Source organism: Peromyscus maniculatus, chromosome 5, assembly GCF_049852395.1.
Source record: "Peromyscus maniculatus bairdii isolate BWxNUB_F1_BW_parent chromosome 5, HU_Pman_BW_mat_3.1, whole genome shotgun sequence".
In the NCBI taxonomy this organism is placed as follows: domain Eukaryota; kingdom Metazoa; phylum Chordata; class Mammalia; order Rodentia; family Cricetidae; genus Peromyscus; species Peromyscus maniculatus.
The window spans coordinates 69,423,475-69,445,423 of NC_134856.1; the positions used below are offsets into that span (position 1 = coordinate 69,423,475).

General features: G+C 38.4%; 2 protein-coding genes across 5 annotated transcripts in view; one reads left to right on the plus strand and one right to left on the minus strand.

Annotated features, from left to right (window-relative positions):
• The window catches only part of Yme1l1 (YME1 like 1 ATPase), a 36,387-nt gene that overhangs the window by 14,164 nt on the left and 274 nt on the right, over window positions 1-21,949 (minus strand). The window contains exons 1-9 of one of the 4 annotated variants that reach the window (XM_076572538.1): window positions 21,513-21,650; window positions 17,431-17,559; window positions 15,088-15,250; window positions 13,193-13,291; window positions 9,744-9,853; window positions 7,975-8,125; window positions 5,818-5,901; window positions 1,974-2,056; window positions 1,831-1,881 (exon numbers count right to left, since the gene is read on the minus strand). In XM_076572538.1, the coding sequence (XP_076428653.1) occupies window positions 1,831-1,881; window positions 1,974-2,056; window positions 5,818-5,901; window positions 7,975-8,125; window positions 9,744-9,853; window positions 13,193-13,291; window positions 15,088-15,250; window positions 17,431-17,559; window positions 21,513-21,545 (903 nt within the window). In that variant the 5' untranslated portion in view covers window positions 21,546-21,650. Of the gene's footprint in view, window positions 1-1,830; window positions 1,882-1,973; window positions 2,057-5,817; window positions 5,902-7,974; window positions 8,126-9,743; window positions 9,854-13,192; window positions 13,292-15,087; window positions 15,251-17,430; window positions 17,560-21,512; window positions 21,651-21,949 lie in introns of those variants that run through there. The other 3 variants (XM_076572539.1, XM_042277980.2, XM_042277981.2) reach the window with 3 other exon arrangements.
• On the plus strand, window positions 16,517-21,851 carry LOC121829498 (uncharacterized). The gene is made up of 3 exons (XM_076572540.1): window positions 16,517-16,601; window positions 21,235-21,277; window positions 21,370-21,851. The coding sequence occupies exons 1-3, from the start codon at window positions 16,572-16,574 to the stop codon at window positions 21,849-21,851; spliced, it is 555 nt and encodes a 184-aa protein (XP_076428655.1). The 5' UTR covers window positions 16,517-16,571.

Sequence of the window (21,949 nt, forward strand, 5' to 3'; positions counted from 1 at the left end):
GTGCAATTTACCAAATAATCAAATAATGGTTAGATTATCAAGGTTTCCTCTTTGGCAATCATATATTTTAATGTAGATATGAGTGAATTTGGCCTTTTTCAGTGAAACATTTTTTTTTAAACACACTAAAGGTTTTCTCCCAATCCTCATCTCCAATTACACGGCATCCTTACTATGCCAACAAAACTCATTTGAATTTCTCCCTTTTACTCAGGAGGAGAAACAAGCCAAATGTTGGTCAGGGTTAACCTGAAACTATTAGGAAAAACACATCTTAAGGCCAAAGAGCAATCTGAAAACCTAAACTGTTTAGGTCATGATTATATTTCTAGAAAATTTCCCAAAACTATTTCTAGAAGATATCATTACTAGAAAAAGGAAGGTTTTCCTTTCATTTGTCTAGTATTCCAATGGAATTTGAAAGTTATTCTGACTAAATCACTTAGATTCTTACTAAAATTATGTAATGATAATAATTAAAAATAAAGCTCTACTTATTCCCAGCCCCAGGAGAATGGACACATAGTCACCAAAATGCATGAGGTACATACTCATAATACTAGAGTCCAAACTAGAAACAACCAAAAATGTCCAAGTTAGTTAAAAAGCATATTCTGATAACCACATAATGCAAACTGGGCAATCAGAAATATGAACCACTGCTCTCCACAGCATGGCCAGATCCCAAACAAGAGCATCATGTTGGGCAAAAGAAAAAAGATGTACAACGGGATAGTCTACATATACTGCTGCTCCTGAAATGAATAACAGAAGCAGAGTTAGTCTAAGTCTCTGACAGGTTGACTATCCTTTCAGTGATGGAGATAAAAACTAGAAGAGGCTTCTGGGAGGCTCTGGAGTTCTCACGTTCTTGGTTGGGCTGAAAACCGATAAAAAAAATATGTGCTCATTCTTGACATTTATGATTTATGTACTTTTAAGCATGTGTGTTGAACTTCCAAAAAATTTGGCTGACTTAGTTAAAAAGTACACTTACTATACACTGAAAGACTAGAATATATCTACTTAAAATAATGGGTAAAATGGCAATTTAAAATTCTAAGAATAAAGCAAGAGACATGAAACACCGTTTACTTCTCAAATAAATAATATCCTGCCCCCAATCTCTGTAGCAAGAGTATCTCCAGGTGAGCAACAGAAAATCTACTACTGGGTGAGGTATGGTTAAGGGTATCAAGATAAAGATGTTTTAAACACTTCTTTGTTTTTAAAGCAGCTCTATATAAATGTACTTACATACTAGAAAATTCTGGGCAAGAAGTGATTCTTAGGTAAGTTTCTTAAGACTTGGCAAAACTGTGTAATAGCAAATCTATTATGATAAACTCTACAAGTAACTTTGATCATATGAATTTACATTTTGTCAGAAGCTACTTAACGTGTGTTGTTTAGTTGTCAGCCTGTCTCTAGTTTTATACTCTAAGACATTCCTTCATCCCCACTGCAGAGAGACTTAAAATACCCCAACCAAAAACTGCTTCAACAAGAATTCTATTTTTTAAAGATTTACTTTATTTTTAATGGTGTGTGTGGGGAGGGTATGTGCATGTTGAGTGCAGGTGCTTATGGAGAGCAGTTAGATATACTGGAGCCAGAGTTACAAGCAGTTGTGAGCTACTCAATGTGGGTGCTGGGAACTGAACTTGGATCCTATCAAGAACAAAAAGTGCTCTTAACCACTACAACATCTCTCTAGCCCCAGGAATTCAATTCAAAGCAATCATGTAACTGTAGAACTCAATCAGAATAGGAAGGGCTCGCCACACTAATGATTCCAGTTTTAAATAATCATCATACCAATACCAATACCTTCCTCAACTGTTCACTTTCTGCAATCCAAACAGGGTTCATAGGCTTAAACTGCAATAAAAGTTGGGGGCAACTTGGTTTAACCAGATGGAAGCCCAATGCAGAATATCAATTAGGCCAAATACAAAGAAATCTTAACTTACCCCTTTAACATGTTCAAAAGTGACATTTTTCATCTGGACAGGATCTACGGCAGAATCAAGTCCTGTGGTTGTCCTGAAGCGAACTAACAGGAAGGAATACATGTGGGTATTTGATATCAAAATCTAGAAAAATTGCATGTCTTAGAAGCCTAAGTTTATCTGATTAATCTAAAAGAAAAACAAAGTCTCCATTTCCAGACCATGTTCAAGGACAAATGGTTCCTTAGGATAGTTAGAAATTGTTTTCCTCCCGAGTTAGAGTCAGGTGTTATTTTTCAATGTGTTTTTATCAATTCCTATCTAAAAGTTACAAAATGTAAATTCTTCAAGATTGGTGTTCACTGACCAACTTGGTCCTACTCGGTCATACTTAGGAATCAAAGCCAATGAGGATAAAGGGGCATTAGAGGACAGCCAATATTTAGCCTGTGATATTAAGATCAGCAAAGTCCCAGGAGAGAACAGAATACCCCTAAAATGTCCTACAACTCCAGTAATTCACTGCTCTTCTCCCTGAGAGATAGGGAAGACCCCAAGACTCCAACCAGCATACAATCTGCAAATACAAGGATCATTACAGACAGTGTTTCTGATGCTTCCATGAGAATCCATGTGTTCAGCCTGCTCCATCCCAGAAGATGGCAGAGCTGGGTCAAGGAAAAACTAAAGAAGCCAAGGGGCTCCCCTAACAGTAACCCTAAGAAGCCTTCCCAATAAAAAGAAAATAGGCTAATTTTCGGCCACCTATATAGTTTTAGACACCGAGCAGGAAAGCACAGACAAAAACTAGATTAACAATAATATAAAACAAAGAACTAGACTAGATTTTTTAAAGGACAAAAAATAATTCAACCCTTATAAGATTTCCCATCATACCCCAAGTATGAGCTACTCACATGCCAGGTAAGACATTTAAGCCACCTGGCTATAATTATATCATGCTTTTCCTAAGTGTAAACATTTTCTCCTGACTAAATCCTGATGTTCTAGTTAGACTGTCAACTTGACACAACCTAGAGTCACCTGGGAAGAGAGAACCTCAATTAAGAATTGCCTTGATCAGACTGGTCTGTGGGGCACTGTTTGATTGCCAGCCAATAAAGAAGGGCTCAGCCCACTCTAGGTAGTACCATCCCTAGGCAGGCAGTCCTGATCTGTGTGGAAAAGCTCACAAACTTTAACTTCCCCTCAATGATGGACTGTGACAAAGAAGTGAAAGCCTGATAAACTCCCCTTCTCCCCAAGTTGTTTATGGTCAGAGTGTTTTATCACAGCAATAAAAATTAAAATTACCCAAACTAGAATATCTAACAGTAACTTCAATGCTGTGATGATTATCGCTTTCAGTTTGACAGGACCTAGGTGAGAAACTTCTGGGCATGTCTACAATGAAAATTCTAAATTGGATCACAATGTGAAGAACAATTAAAGTGAAGGTCCCACACTGAGTAAAAAGGAGAAAGTGAACTAAACATGAGGATTCCATCTCTCTCTGATTCCTAACTGAAGCTGCAATGAGACCAGTTACCTCAAGCTCCTATAGCCATAATGAGCTGTATCCTGGAACTGTGAGCCACAATAAATAACTTCTATCTTAAGCTGATTTTGTTCAGATATTTTGCCACAGCAATGAGAAGAGTAACTAATATACTTGTTGACAAAGACTCTGAGTCTTTAAGTCCAAGACCCAACTATCCCAAAAAAATTATCTAGGACACATCTTAACCCTAGAGCATCTACAGCCAAGCTATCTAAGGCTAATTGTGGCCTCTAAGGGACTAACAGTTGTGACAGCCTGAATAAGAAATTCCAAATAAGCATGGGTATTCCAACACTTGGTTCTCAGTTGGTAGTGCTGCTTAGGGAGGTATGGAAACTTCAGGACAAGAAGCCTCATCCCACTTCCAGTTCATTCTCTGTTTTCTGTGAGATGAAATGTGGTCAGACAGCTTCCTGTTTGTCTCCAGTTACCATGCCATCCCTGCTTTTATAGACTCTAACCCTCTGATGCCATAAACCAAAACCAACTTTATTATTGTTTTTTGTTCACTGGGCTTTGTTTTTGGAGACAGTGTCTTACTCTATAGCTCTGGCTGGGCTGGAAATTGCCATCAGAAAAGGATGGCCTCCAACTTACACACAGACATACCTCTTGCTGGGATTAAAGGTGTGCACCATCAAACAGACACATGTTGGATATTTATAAAATCAGGACTTCAATTGGATCTCACTGGACTGTCATGGTGGAAATGGGCTACACCTGTTATAATCTCTCTGAACTTGGAATTCTTAGGTGCTTTTCTTCCTCTAGTTCACTGTTGTTGCTCCGCCCTCAGATACTGCAGACTACAATCCTGCAGTAGTAACTCCATATTTGATTCCTAAGGCCTTAAAATAACTAAGTGTAGAGACCTTAAACACAAGTCTGTGCCCCATGCTAGACGTTATTAGCCAGATTGAGTTATCTATCTCCTAAGTGATTTTAGGGTCTCAATTCTTCAGAGGGTATTAAGTAGCTAGTTTGACAATTAGATATTAGCAAGATTGAAGCTTTTAAAACTAAGAACTGAAACTGAAGGATTACTATTAGTTAAAAGTATGGGAGCTAAATCTTTTTCTGAATTATGGAGAAGGTCATCACTAAATAAACTTTACAAGATTACTATTTAGCTGAAGGCTGATAAAGAATATGAATACAGAGAACTGGAGAGATGGCTCAGTGGTTAAGAGGACTAGCTGCTTTTGTAGAGTACCTGGGTTCAGTTCCTAGCTCCTACAGGACATCTTACAACCAACCACCTATAACTCCAACTCCAGGAGATTTGATACCCTCTTCTGGCCTTCACAGGAACCAGACACATAATGTGTATACACATTCATGCAGGTGAAACACTCACAGACCTCAAAAAGGAACAAGGATATACCATTATCTCCTCAGTAGAGGTCAACCCAAAAGGGCCTCAGTCAAGGGGACAGGAAAATATACCACAGGAAGCACTGTCTTTTCTAGACGTTTTAGAAATGGAATTCCCTAAAATGTAAATTGACACCATGATCTCTGTCCATCTTTCACTGTCACCCCTTGAGAGTGTGCTCTCCTCTAATCTGCAATCAACTACCTAGTTCCTATTCTGCTGTGCAAAAACAAGCAAAACAGGTGTGCTGCTAATCCCTGTGATCCTAGCACACGGGAGGTAGTTAGGAGGGTCAGGAGCTTGAGGTCATCCCTGGCTACACCATGAGCTTAGGGTCAGCTTGGACTACATGAAATGTTGTCTCAAAACAAAATGTTTCATAGCTGAGATAAAGCTCGGTTGGTATGGTGTTTATCCAGCATGTATGAAACCTGGGCTTAATCCCCAGTACTCCATTAACTGGACATGTAAATTACATGGAGTACTTCTTTAAATCAATGGTTATCAAAGTTTGGTGAATAGAAATCTTATGAGAAGTATATTAAAAGAAGAACCCCAGCCATACTACAGACTTAGGGTTCGTTGATTTAGGAAAGGGTCCAAGAGTCAGCATTTTTAAGATTGTGATATTTTTAATTTTTAAAATTATTCATTTAATAACTTTACTATTTTGATACAACTGGTCACAAAAATAAAACTTTAAAATTATTACTTTAAACCCAGCATAAACAAAATTGCACACTAATTTTTTTTTAAGTCAAACTGAATGGATTATCTTACTTTTCAAATATTCTTCCCCAGTTAACAACAACCTTAAGTTCAACAAAAGAAAATTTGGCAGGATAGTAAAATATTTGGTACAATAGTAAAGAATATAAAAGCCAGATGCTTGAGGAGGATATAAACTCAGATAAAGTTAAAGTCTTTACCAGATAAAAATGGGTTTTTTAAGAGTCCATAAATGCCAAGCAGGAGCAGAATAAAGACGATCAGACGAGTTCGCCTTAAGGAATCTGGAGAGGAAAAGGCCTTGAATTAAATGACATTAATGAAAAAGAACATCTTTATGGCAAATATTAAGTTATTATTTTGTGTTGAATTAGGTTAATAAGCTAGACTTTAAGCTGAAAATAATTGCTCACTGATGAAAGTGTTTGCCTGGCACGCATGATACCCTAAGCCAAATCCTCAGAACAACAAAAATAGCTTTCAAAATTTAGGTTTACAAAAAAGCTGAACATACACTTCTACCACCCATCTTGCTCTATGACCCCAGGTCCCAACTAACATGCACTTATGTAGTAGACTTGTTAAAGACAAACCAGTACAGGTACAGTTTTATCAGGTATACATGAGGGTCTACTCTTGGTGTGAGACAGTCATTAAAAAAATTCAGTTAGCATACAAAATAAGGTTTTCTTGTACTTCCGAGTGTGCGTGCGTGTGTGTGCATGTGTTGCCTCTACTTTCATGATATTTATACACATGCGTTTCATAGTTCAAATTCGATTCTGCATACAGAAATACAGGCAATTTTGTCCCTTCCACTCATTTAAGGCCTCTTCCCACCACCACTTATCACACACACATAAATGTATACATGTGTGCAAATCCTCACACAGAAATCCAGGTTCTGCATAAAAATAAACATGCAGTATTTTTCAGAGCATGACATTAAATTTAAGATGACAATATCCAATTGTATCTATTTTCCTGCAAGTGACATGTCACTCTTCTTTATGGCTGAGTAAAATCCCAGTGTATAAAATGTCATACATTCATCTGTTGATAGGCATTTAAACTGGTTCCAATATCTTGGTTACTGTGACTAGAGCTACAGTAAACATGGATGTACAAATATCTCTACACCATGCTTAGATCCCTTTGTTTAAAACATCAAAAATAGTAAATACAGCTGTATCATATTCAGTTCAATTCTGAGCTTACTGAGGGAACTTCATATTGACCTTCCTGAGGGCTCCACCAGTTTACCTTGCCCAAGCACTGGACACAGGATCGTGTCACTCTGGTCAGCATCTGTGGTTGTTCCTTAATGATAACCATTGTTACTGCAGATAATCTCAATGGAATTTAATTTGCATTTCCTTGATGGCTGAAGATGTTGAAACTTTTTTCATGTATTAGCTATTTGTATTTTTCTCTTTTGAGAACTGTCTGTTCAATATATTTAACCACTTACTGATCAGATGATTAAGTTTTATGGTGAATAAAAATTGAACAATTATCCTCAGATTCTAGACATTAATCTCATCAGGGTGGCAAAATTTTTTCTTCCATTATGGAAAATGTTACTTTACTTTCCTGATTGCTTTTGCTGTGTGGAAGCTTTTTCATTTCATATACTCCCATTTGCTACCGTCTGCAATTATTTCTTGAACTGTTGGAATCCATCTCAGAAAATTCTTTCCCATGCTTCTATCTTAAAGTTCTGTACTTGTGTTTTCTTTTGGAAATCTGAGTTTTAGGTCTTACATTAAGGTTTTTGCTCTATTTTTAATTGAATTTTGTGCAAGGTGAAATCTAATTTCATTATTCTACATGTTAATATCCATTTCTCTCAGCACCACTAGTTGAAAAGGTTATCATTTCTCTAATGCATGTTTTCCTTTGTCAAAAATTAGATGGCTGTCGTGACTTTCTCTAAGAATCTTGTATTTACCAAGGCACAATTTCTATCCTTTACTTTTATTTCCATTTCTATATCGCTTAAGCAATCTTCAGTGATGGATCAGGACCAATGTTAAGACTGATGATCTTAGAACAGTTTCTGTGAGCCGGTGAGATGCCTTAGCAGGCAAAAAAGCCTGCCAGCAAGCCTCACAACCTGAGTTTGACTGCTGTGTGGAGTCTGGAGTGCTGGGACTGGAGTCCACAGTGGAAGGGGGGAAAGCGGAAGAACCAATCTCCAAAGCCATGGCACCTCCACACATGTGCTGTGGTACAAGCAGCTTATCACCACACACACACCACACAAACAGTAGTTATTTTTTAAAATTTAGGAAAGGTTTTGTAACACTTTCATCAGAGGACTAAGTACCCTCTAAACTGTTCTTCCTACATCATACCATTGGTCTTCTGTGTCAGAGCTTGAGCTTTGAGAAAACCCTCTGCAAAACCAGTTTTAAATGCATCTTGGTGAGCTTCAGGTATGTTTTTAGTTTTCATAAGTTTGTCCAAACTCTCGAGATCGGTTCCTCTGTCCCGCAAAAGAAACCCCTAAAAATGAAAGAAAATATAGCAGAGTTATAAAGATATGAAGAGGCTAGGCAATGTGTTACACACATCTTTAATCCCACCACTGAGGAGGCAGAGGTAGGCAGATCTGTGAGTTCAAAGCCAGCCTGGTTTACAGAGCAAGTTCTGGGACAGCCGGGACAACACAAAGAAATCTTGTCTCGAAAAAATCAAAAATAAGTAAATGAAGATGCAAAGATAAAGAAAGCAGTGGTCTGAAGATTTTCAGCCTACTGAACAAAGTCAAACAGGTACACTTTACAAATAATTTTGATATTGCTAGAAGCAATAGGTATGGCAATAAAATTAATGCTACGTGTGGAAAACAGAAATACCTTACTGAGAATGGGACACTGGAGCTAGGGAGATGGCTCAGCCATTAAAGGCTAGGCAACATCAAAACGTCAGCAAATCAAAACCACATGTAGAGGATTGGAGATATAGATATAGATCAGTTGGTAGTGTTTGCTTAGCATACACGAGGCCTACAGTTTGATCCCCAGAACTACAGAAACTGGACATGGCAGCACACATATGCAATGCCACCACATGAGAGGTAGAGGCAGGGGAATCCTAAATTTAAAGTAATCCTTAGATATACAAAGAGTTAGAAACTAGCATGGGCTATAAGACCATCTATCTCTCCAACCTCCTCACTTCCCTCCCCCAAAGTCATATACTCAGGCATCATGTCAAAGGTCTATAATTACAGCACTTGAGAGAGAAGGAAGATTGTGAGTTCAAGGCCAGCCTCAGCTAATGAAAACTGTCACACAAATACATGCATGCAGGCGCACGCGCACACACACGCAAACCAAAAACAAATATATACACAGAAAACAAACATAATGAATGAACAATGTGAAAGAACAATATGAAATGTCCAAAACTGTAAATAATTTGGTAAGATTCAATGCCAAGAGAAGAGAATAAGAGTATTTAGCGACCAGCATATGTAAGATGAGAACAGAAAAATGGTCAATAAAGTACAATAAAACACTCTGTTAAGTGAGACTGAGTTGGGTAATAAAGCAGAGTAATGAAAGCACACCATGAATGCTGTCTTCTGGCTATGACACAGTTAAAACTTTCGTGTGAACTCCCAGCAGTGGAGATCACCTGCACAAGGTCAAGTCACCCGACATTCTGACACAGGAGGGAGACAATCTCTGGGCCCCTACCGAGTACCTGTTACTCTCTTTGGAAGGTGTGGCCACTGGGAGGATTCTCACGCTCCAGTGGATACTCCCACATCCATGCACATACAAGCAGCACGAACTGCACTTAACAGGTTACAATAAAAAAAATAACTTTAAAGACATGAATTTGGGAGGCAGACATGTTGAGGGAGATACAAAGATAGCTGGAGGCAGAGAAGTGGGGTAGATACCATAGTTCATTGTATACGTGTATGACATTGTCAAGAATCAAGAAAACATTTTTAACGATTTACAGGCACAACAATTACACAAGTACTTAGCAATTGTGGGTAGACAGAAGTGAGCGGGAGCTCCATCAACCAGAAAAGGAAACACTTAAAAGATTTTAATGTTTCAGTATTTGTAAGTTGTTATTTTCTAAACCACAAAGAACTAATTACCTTCACAAATGATGGTGCTATGTTCTGTGCTTCTGCTAATCTTTCAGAAGTAGACTGCAAACGTCGTGTCCTTGATTTCAAAGTTTTAAAACCCCGAGACTGTATGAAAACTGAACAAAACAGTACCAATTACTTGGCAGATATAGCAAGGAAAATGATCAAGTGTAAAGTCTGACCCATAACTGTACATCCTCATTAGTATCTAAGTTCTAGAGATAGTTATTTCAGCTGGCCTTTGAATATGCGTCACCTTTTCCTATTATCCTTTTTCCAAGAACTTTGAACATTTGACTTCATGCTGATAGGAGAAAAAGCAAAAAGGAGATTTTACAATATAATGTAGAAAACAAGATAGTAACAAATCGTGACACTTCCCAAAAAACAAAAGCTAAATTACTGAAATTGATTAAATATAAACAATTAACCCTTTAAATTTTCTTCAATAGTTATAAAATGTTTTAAGTACCAAATGTACCAAAGTGTACCTTAATTCCTTAAATCTGACATCTATTTCCCAAAGTAATCATTCTTAATAATTCTGTACTTTCTCTTACTTGCCTGCACACACACATTTTTCTTTTACTTATTTATCTTTTAAGCTTCTAAAGCATCAAGCTGGGCTGGAGTTCTGTCTTCTATACATTCTAATGCCAAGAGCACACGTAAGACTATATACACACATACTCTTCCTATAAAAAGTATTACAAGTTGGGTAAGCTAGTATGTGCCTACAACCCCAGCTGTGAGGAAGATCAGGAAAGAAGATCATGAGCTCAAGGCTCCCTTAGGCTACATAGGGAGACATAGTGTCAAATAAAACATTCTAGAAATAAAGTTTGCTCAACTTCATGGACAGTTAGCAATACAACAGAGTACATTCAGTTTAATGGTCATTTATAATTTTTTAGTTTACACTAAATACTGTTTTAAGGGTGCTGTATTCTTGGTTGAATTATTAGGCTACACTTAGGCTACAGGACAGTAATCTTTATCACACAACCCAGCACCCCCTGCCCGGTGGTGACAGCATCCCCTTGTGGGCTGGACCCTCTCCCATCAGTCACTAAGCCAGTACCTGAAGACTTGCCTCCAGGCCAGTCTTATGAAGGCATTTTCTCATTTGCGGGTCTCTCTTTCTAGTTAATGTCACATTTGCAAAAATCGTGATGGTAACTATTTGTAAATAAATAATTTGTAATGACTTTATTTATTTATTTATTTATTTATTTATTTATTTATTTATTTATTTATTTATTTATTTATTTATTTGGGACAGGGTTTCTCTGTGTAGTTTTGTGCCTTTCCTGGATCTCACTCTGTAGACCAGGCTGGCCTCAAATTCAGAGATCCACCTGCCTCTGCCTCGGGAGTGCTGGGACTAAAGGCATGCACCACCACTGCCCAGCAGACCATTTCTATTTGTAAATAAGAATACAGTGGTCAGAACTGATACCAAGTCTATTTTCTCAATATTAACAAAGCAATAATGTACTAAAACTATAAATCACAAATTATGTGAAGACAAGTTTATACATGATTCAAAATCAACGTAAAGTTGCTTTTCTTTCACGTCACTGCTCAAACCAAAAATCTAAAAGTAGATTCCCCCCAAAACACACATGCACACACACAGAGTTCTTACAAGAAAAAGTGTTTGTTGCTAAATGTAGCCTAGACATTAACTCCTATATGTACTCTATGATTGGCTCTATTCTGGCAATCTTTCAAGTGTTTACTGCATCAACCAGCCTGTACTAGCTCGTGTTTTGTAAATGTGGCATTAACTAGGGCCATCTGGAAGGAGACCCTCAAATGAGAAAATGCCTTCATAAGACTGGCCTGGAGGCAAGTCTTCAGGTACTGGCTTAGCGACTGATGGGAGAGGGTCCAGCCCACAAGGGGATGCTGTCACCACCGGGCAGGGGATGCTGAGTTACACAAGAAAGAGAGCAGAGAAACCACGGGACTCCTCCATGGCCTCTGCTGCAGTTCCTACCTCCAGATTCCTGCTTCTGTGTTTGTCTTGATTTGCCTCAATGATGGACTGTGATTAGGACCTGTAAGCCAAATAAATCACTTCCTCCCCAAGTTGCTTTTGGCCAGTGTTTATCATAGGAACAAAAGCCAAACTAAGACAAGTCCCAAAGTCCGTTCTTACTGACTCCAAGTTTGATATTTTTCTTAAGTTCTACTAGAAACAGCAGCATTCACATCATTTATGACACTCTAGCCCAGTGGTTCTCAGCTTTCCTAATGCTGCGACTCTTTAATCCTCATGTTGTGATGACCCTAACCATAAAATTATTTCATTGCTTCTTCATAAATGTAATTTTACCACTGTTATGAATTGTAACTATCTGATAGGTGACCCCCAAAGAAGTCATGATCCACAGGCTGAGAATCACTGACTACCCCTAAGTTGCATGAAAGCAGCAAACAATGCTATCAATTTGGTGTCACCTACTTTAAGGCTTTATTTAAAGTCCTCATCTTTCTGAGATATTAATGAAAGCATTGATGTTCTCCATTTTGTTTGCCTTACTTTAATTTTTTTCTGTCATTTCTATGTTTTTTTATTTTAATGTGAGGGCAATAAATAAATATGCTTAGTTAATTATTTTGAAACAGGTATAGATGAGTTCTGTATGTCTGATTTACCTTGGTACTTAGCACCCACACACAGCTTCTATTATTATTTTGTAGCTCAGAGTTGATAAAGAGGACTAGAGAGAAGGCTAAGTAGTTACCAGGACTGGGTGCTCTTCCAGAGGACCTGGGCTCAATTTCTAGCATCTACAAGGTGGCTGGCTCACAGCCATCAGTAACTCCAGTTTCAAGAGAATTGATGCTCTTTTCTGGCCTCAGAGGAAACCAGGCATGCATGGTGCACAGACATACATGCAGATGGAACAACAATATGTATAAAATAAGAATTTTTTTTTTCCAAAAGTTCATAAAGAAAGCTAGGCATGGTGGTCAACATATAAGAGGCTGAGGGAGACTACAAGTTACAAGCCAGTCTAGGTTAACATAATGAAACCTCTCTCAAAAAATACAGAACTATGAGCAGGCTTTCTGAAGACCAGGCCTATGGTGTGACACCTTGTGCAGCCTTGGTGCAGTGAGAAGGGGCTTGGACCTGCCTCAACTGAATGTACTGGCCTCTGCTGGGTCCCGATGGGAGATCTTGTCTTGGAGGAGGTGGGAATGGGAGGGGGTTGGAGGGGAAGACTGGGGGGGCAGGAGGAGGGAGATCTGTGGTTGGTATGTAAAATGAATAAAAAATTTCTTAATAATAATAAAAAAATTAAGAACTAAGTGAATTAATAATTCCAAATAATTTTAAGTCCACTATACTATGAATAGACATTTAATTACCACCATTAACAAAAACAAGTCTTATTAAACATACCTATCAAGTTTTTCAAATAAATATAGCTGTTTCATACCTGGAAGATACTGAAGATCTGAACAAATGCTTCGAAGAGTTTTTGGATGTTGTCTGTACAAGCTAGAGGAGCGTAGTGTACTGAACATATCTAAGTGACCTGAAAGGAAATTGGGAAAAGCTGTTGTCTAATTGTCAAGCCAAAGCAAAAATGTATGAAAAATTGTATAAAATATAAATTTATAAAACAAGGAAAATCATAAAACATGAGTTTCACATAGTATTTGTTCATAGTATAAACATTTTTAAAAAGACATTTGATGCTTTAACTATTTTATATCTTACAGTTCCTCATTTCACTATCACTTATGTTAGATTACTATTTTTCTCTGGCATGTGATTATAGCAGAGGTAAAAACAAAAACAATCTCTTTTATTAAAAAGATACAGTGATAAAGAACTACTATTGCTTAAAATCATTTCAAGCTCTAATGATACCATAGATCACTGTAAACACAGCTTCTAATCTGATTTATAAGTATCTTTAATCCAGAGCTCTGGAGGCAGAAGCAGGTAGAACTCTGAGTTCAAGGCCAGACTGATCTACATAGTGAATTCCACAGCCAGAGCTACATATAGAGACCGTGTCTCAAAAAAGCAAAGCATAAAAGCGTTTTCTTTGATAGCCAGGCTTGTAACACAAGGCCATACAGTATTACTGAACTACATACTCCCAGTCCCAACTCCTCAATGATTGTTATTTGTTTATATGTCCTAATTAGACTTAAAGCATTTTTCAAAAATTTCTTAGGAGTGCAACTAAGAAACTCATTTCTAATATTTCCGTCTGCCCAAGTGGAGCAAGTACCTCATAGCATGAAGAATCTTGAATTGTAATGCAGGTTAGAGCAGGAGAATAAGAGTATTAACACATTAAACAATGTAACCTCAAGATTTGCTATGGGCCAAACACTTTAGGAAGTCTAAACAAGAGCCTCAATCTGTTAGGCTAAGCCCTCAAACCTTACACTGTTCTACTTTTTCCTCACTCTTACATTCTTTTAGTCTTCTTTTATTCTTGGACTCCTACAATGTATACTGATTTTTAAAACTTTTCTTCCATCAATATGAAACAGGTATTTTGAATTTTTTTTTATTACATATACAGTGTTCTGCCTGAATGTATGCCTGCATGGCAGAAGAGGGCACCAGATCTCATTACAAATGGACATGAGCCACCATGTAGTTGCTGGGAATAGAACTCAGAATCTTTGAATAAGTACTAAGAATAGTACTAACCTTTGAGCCATCTTTCCAGCCTTGATATTTTGATATTTTAAGAAGACTCTAGGCTGGTAGCGCATGGCTTTAACTTAATCCCAGCACCTAGGAGGCAAAGGCAAGTGGATCTCTTGAATTCGAGGCCAGCCTGGCCTATGCAGTGAATTCCAGGACAGCCAGGGCTACACAAAGAAACATACACATGCGGCACAGGCTATTTCCTATAATCCCAGCTATTCAGGAGGTTGAGGCAGGAAAACTCCAAATTTCAGATCTGAATGGACAACTTGCCAAAACCCTAGCTCAAAATAGAAAATAATAAAAGGATTAAAGATGTAACTCAGTTAACAAGGAGAGTACTTGCCTAGCCTCAATGAGGTCATGGGTTCAATCCATGGAGTACCACATAAAACACATTCATGGACTGGATATGTAGCTCCGTGGTAAAATGCTCATAGCATGAACAAGCCCTGATGTCAATATTACGGGAATCAAAAGAGTACAGAGAAATTCTCTGTACTTTAAAATTTTTTTCTATAAATCTAACATTATCGCAGTAAGAAAAAAGATAAAAAAAAAAAAATCCCTACCTCAAAAGAGAACTGGCCCATAGTAAATGCTAATAATACATTATAATCATTATCAATAAGTTAGAAATGACAATAACTAACATACCATATTTATTTTCAAAGAAGGACTGTGCCGAGACATGAGATGTATGCCAATGGGAAGAAACTCTTTTGTCTTTATAAAATCCAGGAAGTAAATTTTCTACCAGTTGATCAATCTGTCCAATTTTTAATTCAGATAATCCAAGGTCTCTTAAATTAAGTACAGGCTATAAAAGACAAATCAGCCAAATTAACATTAGTGAAACAGTTAAAGGATACTTATCAAAAACAATAAGAATTTTTTAAAATATAAAAGTGTACTGATTTATTAATTATTAAAGTAAGTTAATACAAGCATTCTAATGTTCTAGTTTTACTAAGGTTCATTCCGGGTTTTGGGAAAAAAAAATTCCTAATAGTATCCCAAAATAGATGACATTTCATAATAGAAAAAGTATTTCTCACTGTAACCAAAAGCACCAGTTACTTAAACATTATGATTCACAATGAGGTGAAAGGCTTTACATTGTTTTCCCTCTCCACACATAAAGCACTGTGATCTAGTGCCAACCTAACTCTCATCTGTCATTCATAAGAATAATTATTTGCTGGGTGGAGTACAGTAAATCAGACTATTTTAAGTGAGCTAACATTGATGTAACCTTCATTATAATAATAATTATTCTTCTATTATTAGTTGTTATTAATCTCTTACTATGTTTAACTTATAAATGCAACTTTACAGTATTTTCAGTAGTAAGGTTTTCTTGGACTGTATGATTGGAGAGCAAGGTTATCAAAAGAGAAGAAAAGTAATGGCATGCCTACAAAAAGGAACAAGAAAACTGGGCAAATAGGGTAAAAGAAAGTACAAAGATGAGAAGACAAGCTTTCCATTTAGTCAAAGTGTTTCATCATGCCAGGCATGCTGGGGCACACATACAATCCTGGCAGAAGGTCCCCCGAGTCCAAGATTCTGACCCATGACCGTCACCACCTCAAACAAGTTTCTTTTCTATTTTTTCCTCTATTGTCCTCCTCTGCCATAGCTCCTGACACTGAAACTAAGAACATTGGGTATTTACAGATTACAAGGGTTTTTTGAAAACTTTCTAGAGCCAGCCCTGAACTCAAGAGATCTGTCTGCCTCTGCCTCCCTAGTGCTGGAGTTAAAGGTGTGCACGACCACTGCCCAGCTGTTGTTTTGTTTTTGAATTGGTTGTTTGAGACTAGAGTGCAGGCTGACCTCAAACTCTCAATCCTCCTGACTGGGCCCCTGGAGGGCTAAGGTTCCAGCTGTGTCACCATGCCCACTCTAGTTAATTACACTAAATGTATCTATAATTCCACTAAATGTTTGATTAATTAGTGTTTAATTACACTAAATGTATCTATAAGGCAGTAGACAATGAAGGCATCACTATGCTGCTAACTTCCTTGAGACTGAAGTCACAATTGTCAGTATCCTGTGAGTTCTAGCTTCCCATTCCTCCCTGAGGAGCTATGCGGTTGATGGCTGCTATGGGAGAGGAATCATTTCCCTAAGGGATGCAGCCACCAGAAGGCTGCCACGCTCCAGTAAGTAACCCACCACTCATACAAGCAACCCTAGTTAAACTGGGTGGGTCACAAACAACCAACCAAGCCAAATCAACACAGTAACAACGAAGACGTGAAAACAGGAGGGAGGCTTGTTAGAAGAAAGCAGAGGAATGGGATGAAAATGACCAAACACGTGACAATATGTTTACGAAAATGTCAATTTTTTCAATTTTATTTTTAAAAGGAAGAAAAGGGGCTGGAGAAATAGCTCAGCAGTTAAGAGCCCTTTTTCTGCTGTTGCAAAGGACCAGGGTTCAGTCCAGTTCTAGTACCCAGTTCCAGGGGATTTGACACCCTATTCTAACCTCTATGGACACCAGGATGTACATGGTACACAAATATACATACATGCAAAAATTAATATACACAAAATAAAAATGAATAACTAAAAAAATTTTAAGACTTTTTATTTAAAAAGAAGAAAAACTAATTGGTATCAACAAGGAGTAATGTGGGAGGTACATACCAAATATAATGTCATATAAATATTTTAAAACAACAAATAAATTAATACTCTTAATATGTACAACAAAAGCCAGAATTAATTACCTTTAATTACAAACATTAAACCAAAAGCAGAAAGCATTGGTACAAATGTCTAAATGACCAATTATGATTAAAATTCACCATATCAAAAAGCTTTCTCATGTGGTAGTGGTGCACACCTTTAATCCCAGCACTCAGGAGGCAGAGGCAGGTGGATCTCTGTGAGCTCGAGGCCAGCCTGGTCTACAGAGTGAGTTCCAGGAAAGGTGCCAAAGCTACACAGAGAAAAACCAAAAAAACTAGTTCAAGTAACTATTACCTCACTACTGGGAGTGTCCTGCTCAGGAACTGTATCTCGATGTTTTTGAGAAACAGACGTATTGACAGAAACAGATCCGGTTTTTGGTGAATGGAAGGCATTGATGAGATGACTAAGAGGAACTGTAACCTAGAAAAAAAGGTCAAAGTTCAAATTAAGCGGCATGTTAAAAAAAATAACAGAAATAATCTTTTTTCTGGTCAGGATTTAGAATCTGCTAAAAGTTAAACATACACCACATGTCAAAATTATGGGTAAGCTCAGGGGTAAAGCTATGCTCAGCATGGAGGATGGTCTAGGTTTGAGATCCAGCAGCAAACCCTCAAACACATACCCAAAAAGATTGGCACAGATGGAGTAAACACAGATGCACACGCAAGAACAAAACAAACAAACAAAAAACTAGACATTAAAAATTAACCATCCTCATTTACCAAAGGTAGAAAGAAAATTGGTTTATTCTTTCATGATACTATTCTGGATACATTAGAAGACAGGCATGGTGGAATATACTTTTTATTCCAGCACTGGGGAGGAAGAGACAGGCAGATCTCTCTAAGTTCAAGCCTAGCTTGGTCTACACAGAGTTCAAGGACAGCCAGGACTACACAGTGACCATGTTACAACAATTAATTTGAAATATATATATTTTCATCCTCCAAAGTCTACTTTCTAGAAATTTAATCTAAAGAAATAATTTGACAAATGCATGCACACTAACAGGGCAATATTTACCAACATAGTTTTAAAGTAAATGAAAAGCTGGAGAGCATTACCACGAGGGAAGTAGCAAAATAAAAGTCACTTTCACAGAATACTTCATCAACATTAAAAGCAAAAGTCCATATCTGGCTTTTCTGATTTTGTACTTCTTCACGGCCACCACCTTGTCATAAATCCTGCCCTTACCCAGCTGCAACACATTCCCCAGCATGAGATAAAAGTGATCATATTAAAATCAAAGTCTGTGAGATCACTCTTCTGCTTAAAATCTAATACTTGTAGAACCTGAATATCTTCTCCAGTTTGGTTCTTTATTACCTCCCTTCATTATGTATTCCTTTGCTCTCTGGGTTAGAAACGGCTCAAAGAACACATGAAAACACTTTATTTACATTTACCCATCTGTAAGAAGAAACAGAAATGAACAAAAAGTAGTATATTGGACAGGCCTGGAAAGAACACATAGCGGAGGACATCCTCTCTGGAGTTATGATGTAACCCTCTTCCACATGGGAGTACTACCTAGCAGATCAACTACTGCCTGAAGATGGGGGAATTACAGTATGATGAAATTATCTGGTCTGAGTAGTCCCACTCTGAGGTTATTTGCAGATTCAGGTCACCTCATTAGGACAAACACAGATGTAATCCATGAGGGCTTGTGATTACTAATAACTCAAGAAATTCTAAGAATTTCACAAAAGTTTGTCACCAGGAAGATCATAAAATTAAGTATTTCTTTTATTAATATGATTAATATTAATCAAATTAATATAAGCACCATATTATCTAATTAAAAGATAAACACCATATTTTTTCTATTTTAATATTCAATGTTGCATTCCAACATAAGAGTGTATACAGGGAATAATAAAGATGTGTTTGGTTGAGTGAATAAAATAATGGTTCTGAGTATATACCAAGCCTCATAATTTAAATAATTAGTCTCTGTGACATAAAAATTAGCTATTATTGTATCTTGCTGTGATCTGAAGGCATATTCCCTTTAAAATTCATGCTGAGTTCAGCTTCCATTATAACAGCAGTAAGTAGGAGGTGTTTAGCTAGAAGATAGTGCATTACTACAAGCCAATCACTCTGTGTTACACAGGGAGATCCAGTTTTATGAGACCCAAAGGCACATGGCTTTAGGTCCTGGAAGTCCTGTCCTTAGGAACAGACTGGTGCAGTCACCAGAGTGGGTTTCCCACCTGGCTCTCTTTTACCCTTCTACCATGTTATGTCTTCTACTCCAGGACAGTAAATTATTCATCATATCTTCTTGATAGAAATTAATTAAAATTATATTCAACAGTTCCTATCAGACTGCTTCTTCAATCACTAAAACTTCCCCGACATTGTCATCTTAGAAAACAACCATTATCCTGTATCAGGCTGACCAAAACAGAACCATCACTTTCCACCGTCTCCCACACTAAAAACCAAGTCAAATTCTATTTTTTCCACCTGGGACAAGTTGGCTGCCAATTCCTAATCCTCTTGCCCCCTCCCTCAAGTCTGGAATTAGAGGTGCCACACTAGACACATCCATTTATTTTCCATAATTACTAACATCACTTTATTGGGACAGCATCCCTTTCCTGTGTTAGGGCCAACAGCATCCTTAAATCGTTAACACTTTTGCCCTCTGGTATTTTCCACACAAGCTGCCAGAGAAAGCCTACAAATGCAAATCTGGTCACAGAAACCAAACCAACTCCCTTAACTGTCCTGAGGCTCTCTCCTCTCTAACTTCCTCTCCGACACCACTCCCTTCAATCACTGCATTCCTGCCACACTGGCCTCACTCTTGGTGTTCACAGGACTTTTCATGCTTTATATTTTTCTGTCTGCCTGAAATTCCTGCTTACTGTTCACCTTTCCTTCCACCCACTGGTGGGAATCCACACATGCTGTTCTCTGACTGCCCAAGCAGCAGCTAAGTAATTCCATTCTCCATTAGTCAGCCAACATCACAGAAACACAAAAAAGAAGGGGAGTAATAGGAATTAAAGAATAATCTTTTTTCTTTGGGGGGGGGGGGTTTGGTCTTTTGAGACAAGTTCTCTCTATGTAAGCTTGTCTAGACTCTCTACCTGCCTCTGCCTCCCAAGTCAAGGAATTAAAGGTCTGCACCAAACCTGGCTGGAATAATCATATCAAGATAAGAAGTTGAGGGTGCAGCTGGTGAGGTGGTGGGGGGAGCTACTGATCCCAGTACTTCGGAAGCAGGCTAATCTCTGAGTTCCGGACCAGCAAAGAGACACAGTGAGACCTTGCCTCAAAAAGTAAAATAAGCTGGGCGGTGGTGGCGCACGCCTTTCATCCCAGCACTGGGGAGGCAGAGGCAGGCGGATCTCTGTGAGTCCAAGGCCAGCCTGGTCTTCAAAGAGAGTTCCAGGACAGGCTCCAAAGCTACACTGAGAAACCCTGTCTCGAAAAACAAAACAAAAACAAACAAACAAACAAAAACCCCCAAAACAAAAAAGGTAAAATAAATTAACTAAAATTAATTAAAATGGCCTGAATCTGAAAGTTTTTGTTTGTTTGTTTGTTTTCCCCGAGACAGAGTTTCTCTGTGTAGCTTTGCGCCTTTTCCTGGAACTCACTTGGTAGCCTGTAGCCCACGCTGGCCTTGAAATCACAGAGATCCGCCTGGCTCTGCCACCACCGCCCGGCCTGAAAGTTCTTAAAAAACATTGTTATCATCCTCCAACCACCGTAAATAATAATAATAATAATGATGATGATGATGAGTCAAGGAAAAAACATTAGCACAATTTGGGTCCTGAAAAAGGATCCAAAAATATGGAATATAAATCAATTTTTTAAATATTTAATCGTAAGAATCTGATGACTCAAAAATGTACACGAGTTAACTCTGGCCAGAAAGAAAAAAAATTATGATGGCTATTCAAATTATTAGGGTATGTCTGAGCTAAATTCTGCTTGAAGGAAAAAAGGGTGTTTCAGAGAGAGGAAGATGGAAAGAACATTACATGTCCTCTTCACCTCTCGCGTAGACTTCACAAGCCATCTCAGAATGTACAACCCTCAACAATGCCTGAATTCTCCTAACAGAAATGCCGAGCAAGCCATCGGACAAGCTACGGTCTCCGCCACTGTAAGATCACGCCTCCGCCCTCTGAGGCTTGGTTGCCAACCCTCTGAAGTCGCAGGTCATACTCCGAGCATTGTCCCCTGATCTACTTTCAGCCCGCGACTCACACTGGGCTCGTCGCTTCCCTCTCTACTTTGCTTCGGAAAAACCGATTCTACGACAGCATCCGGAACACAGTCGCAAAGGAAAAAAAAGGGGGGGGGGGTGCCGCAGGAAAACGACTACAAGCTGGGCTCACCTGGGGCTGCACAGTGCTCGACAGGGAGAACATCTCTGGGCCCTCGGGACCGTACCCACCAGCCGGAACTGCTTCCTATCTTCGGTTCAGCGGGAAGGGGCTGAGCCCTCTTATTTTCTCGTTATTTCCCCCTCGCTTTCCTCTCGGCTTCTTCCTTATTCTTCCCAGAAACAAAAAAATGGCTTCCCCTCCCTACAGCTGCTACGACGACATCTGCCCCGGAAGACCAGAGGCTCACGAAACAGTACTTCCGGAGCAAGGGAACGCCCCCACGCTCACCCCACCCCCGTCAGCGTTCTGCCTCTTCCCGGTAGTTTTTTCCTCTACGGGGGTTGTTGATTTTTTTTGTTGTTGTTTTTTTGTTTTGTTTGTTTGTTTCCACAATAAACTGGATGGTCTTCTAGCCGCTCCTAGTCCGCTTCTGAATTCAGTACGGG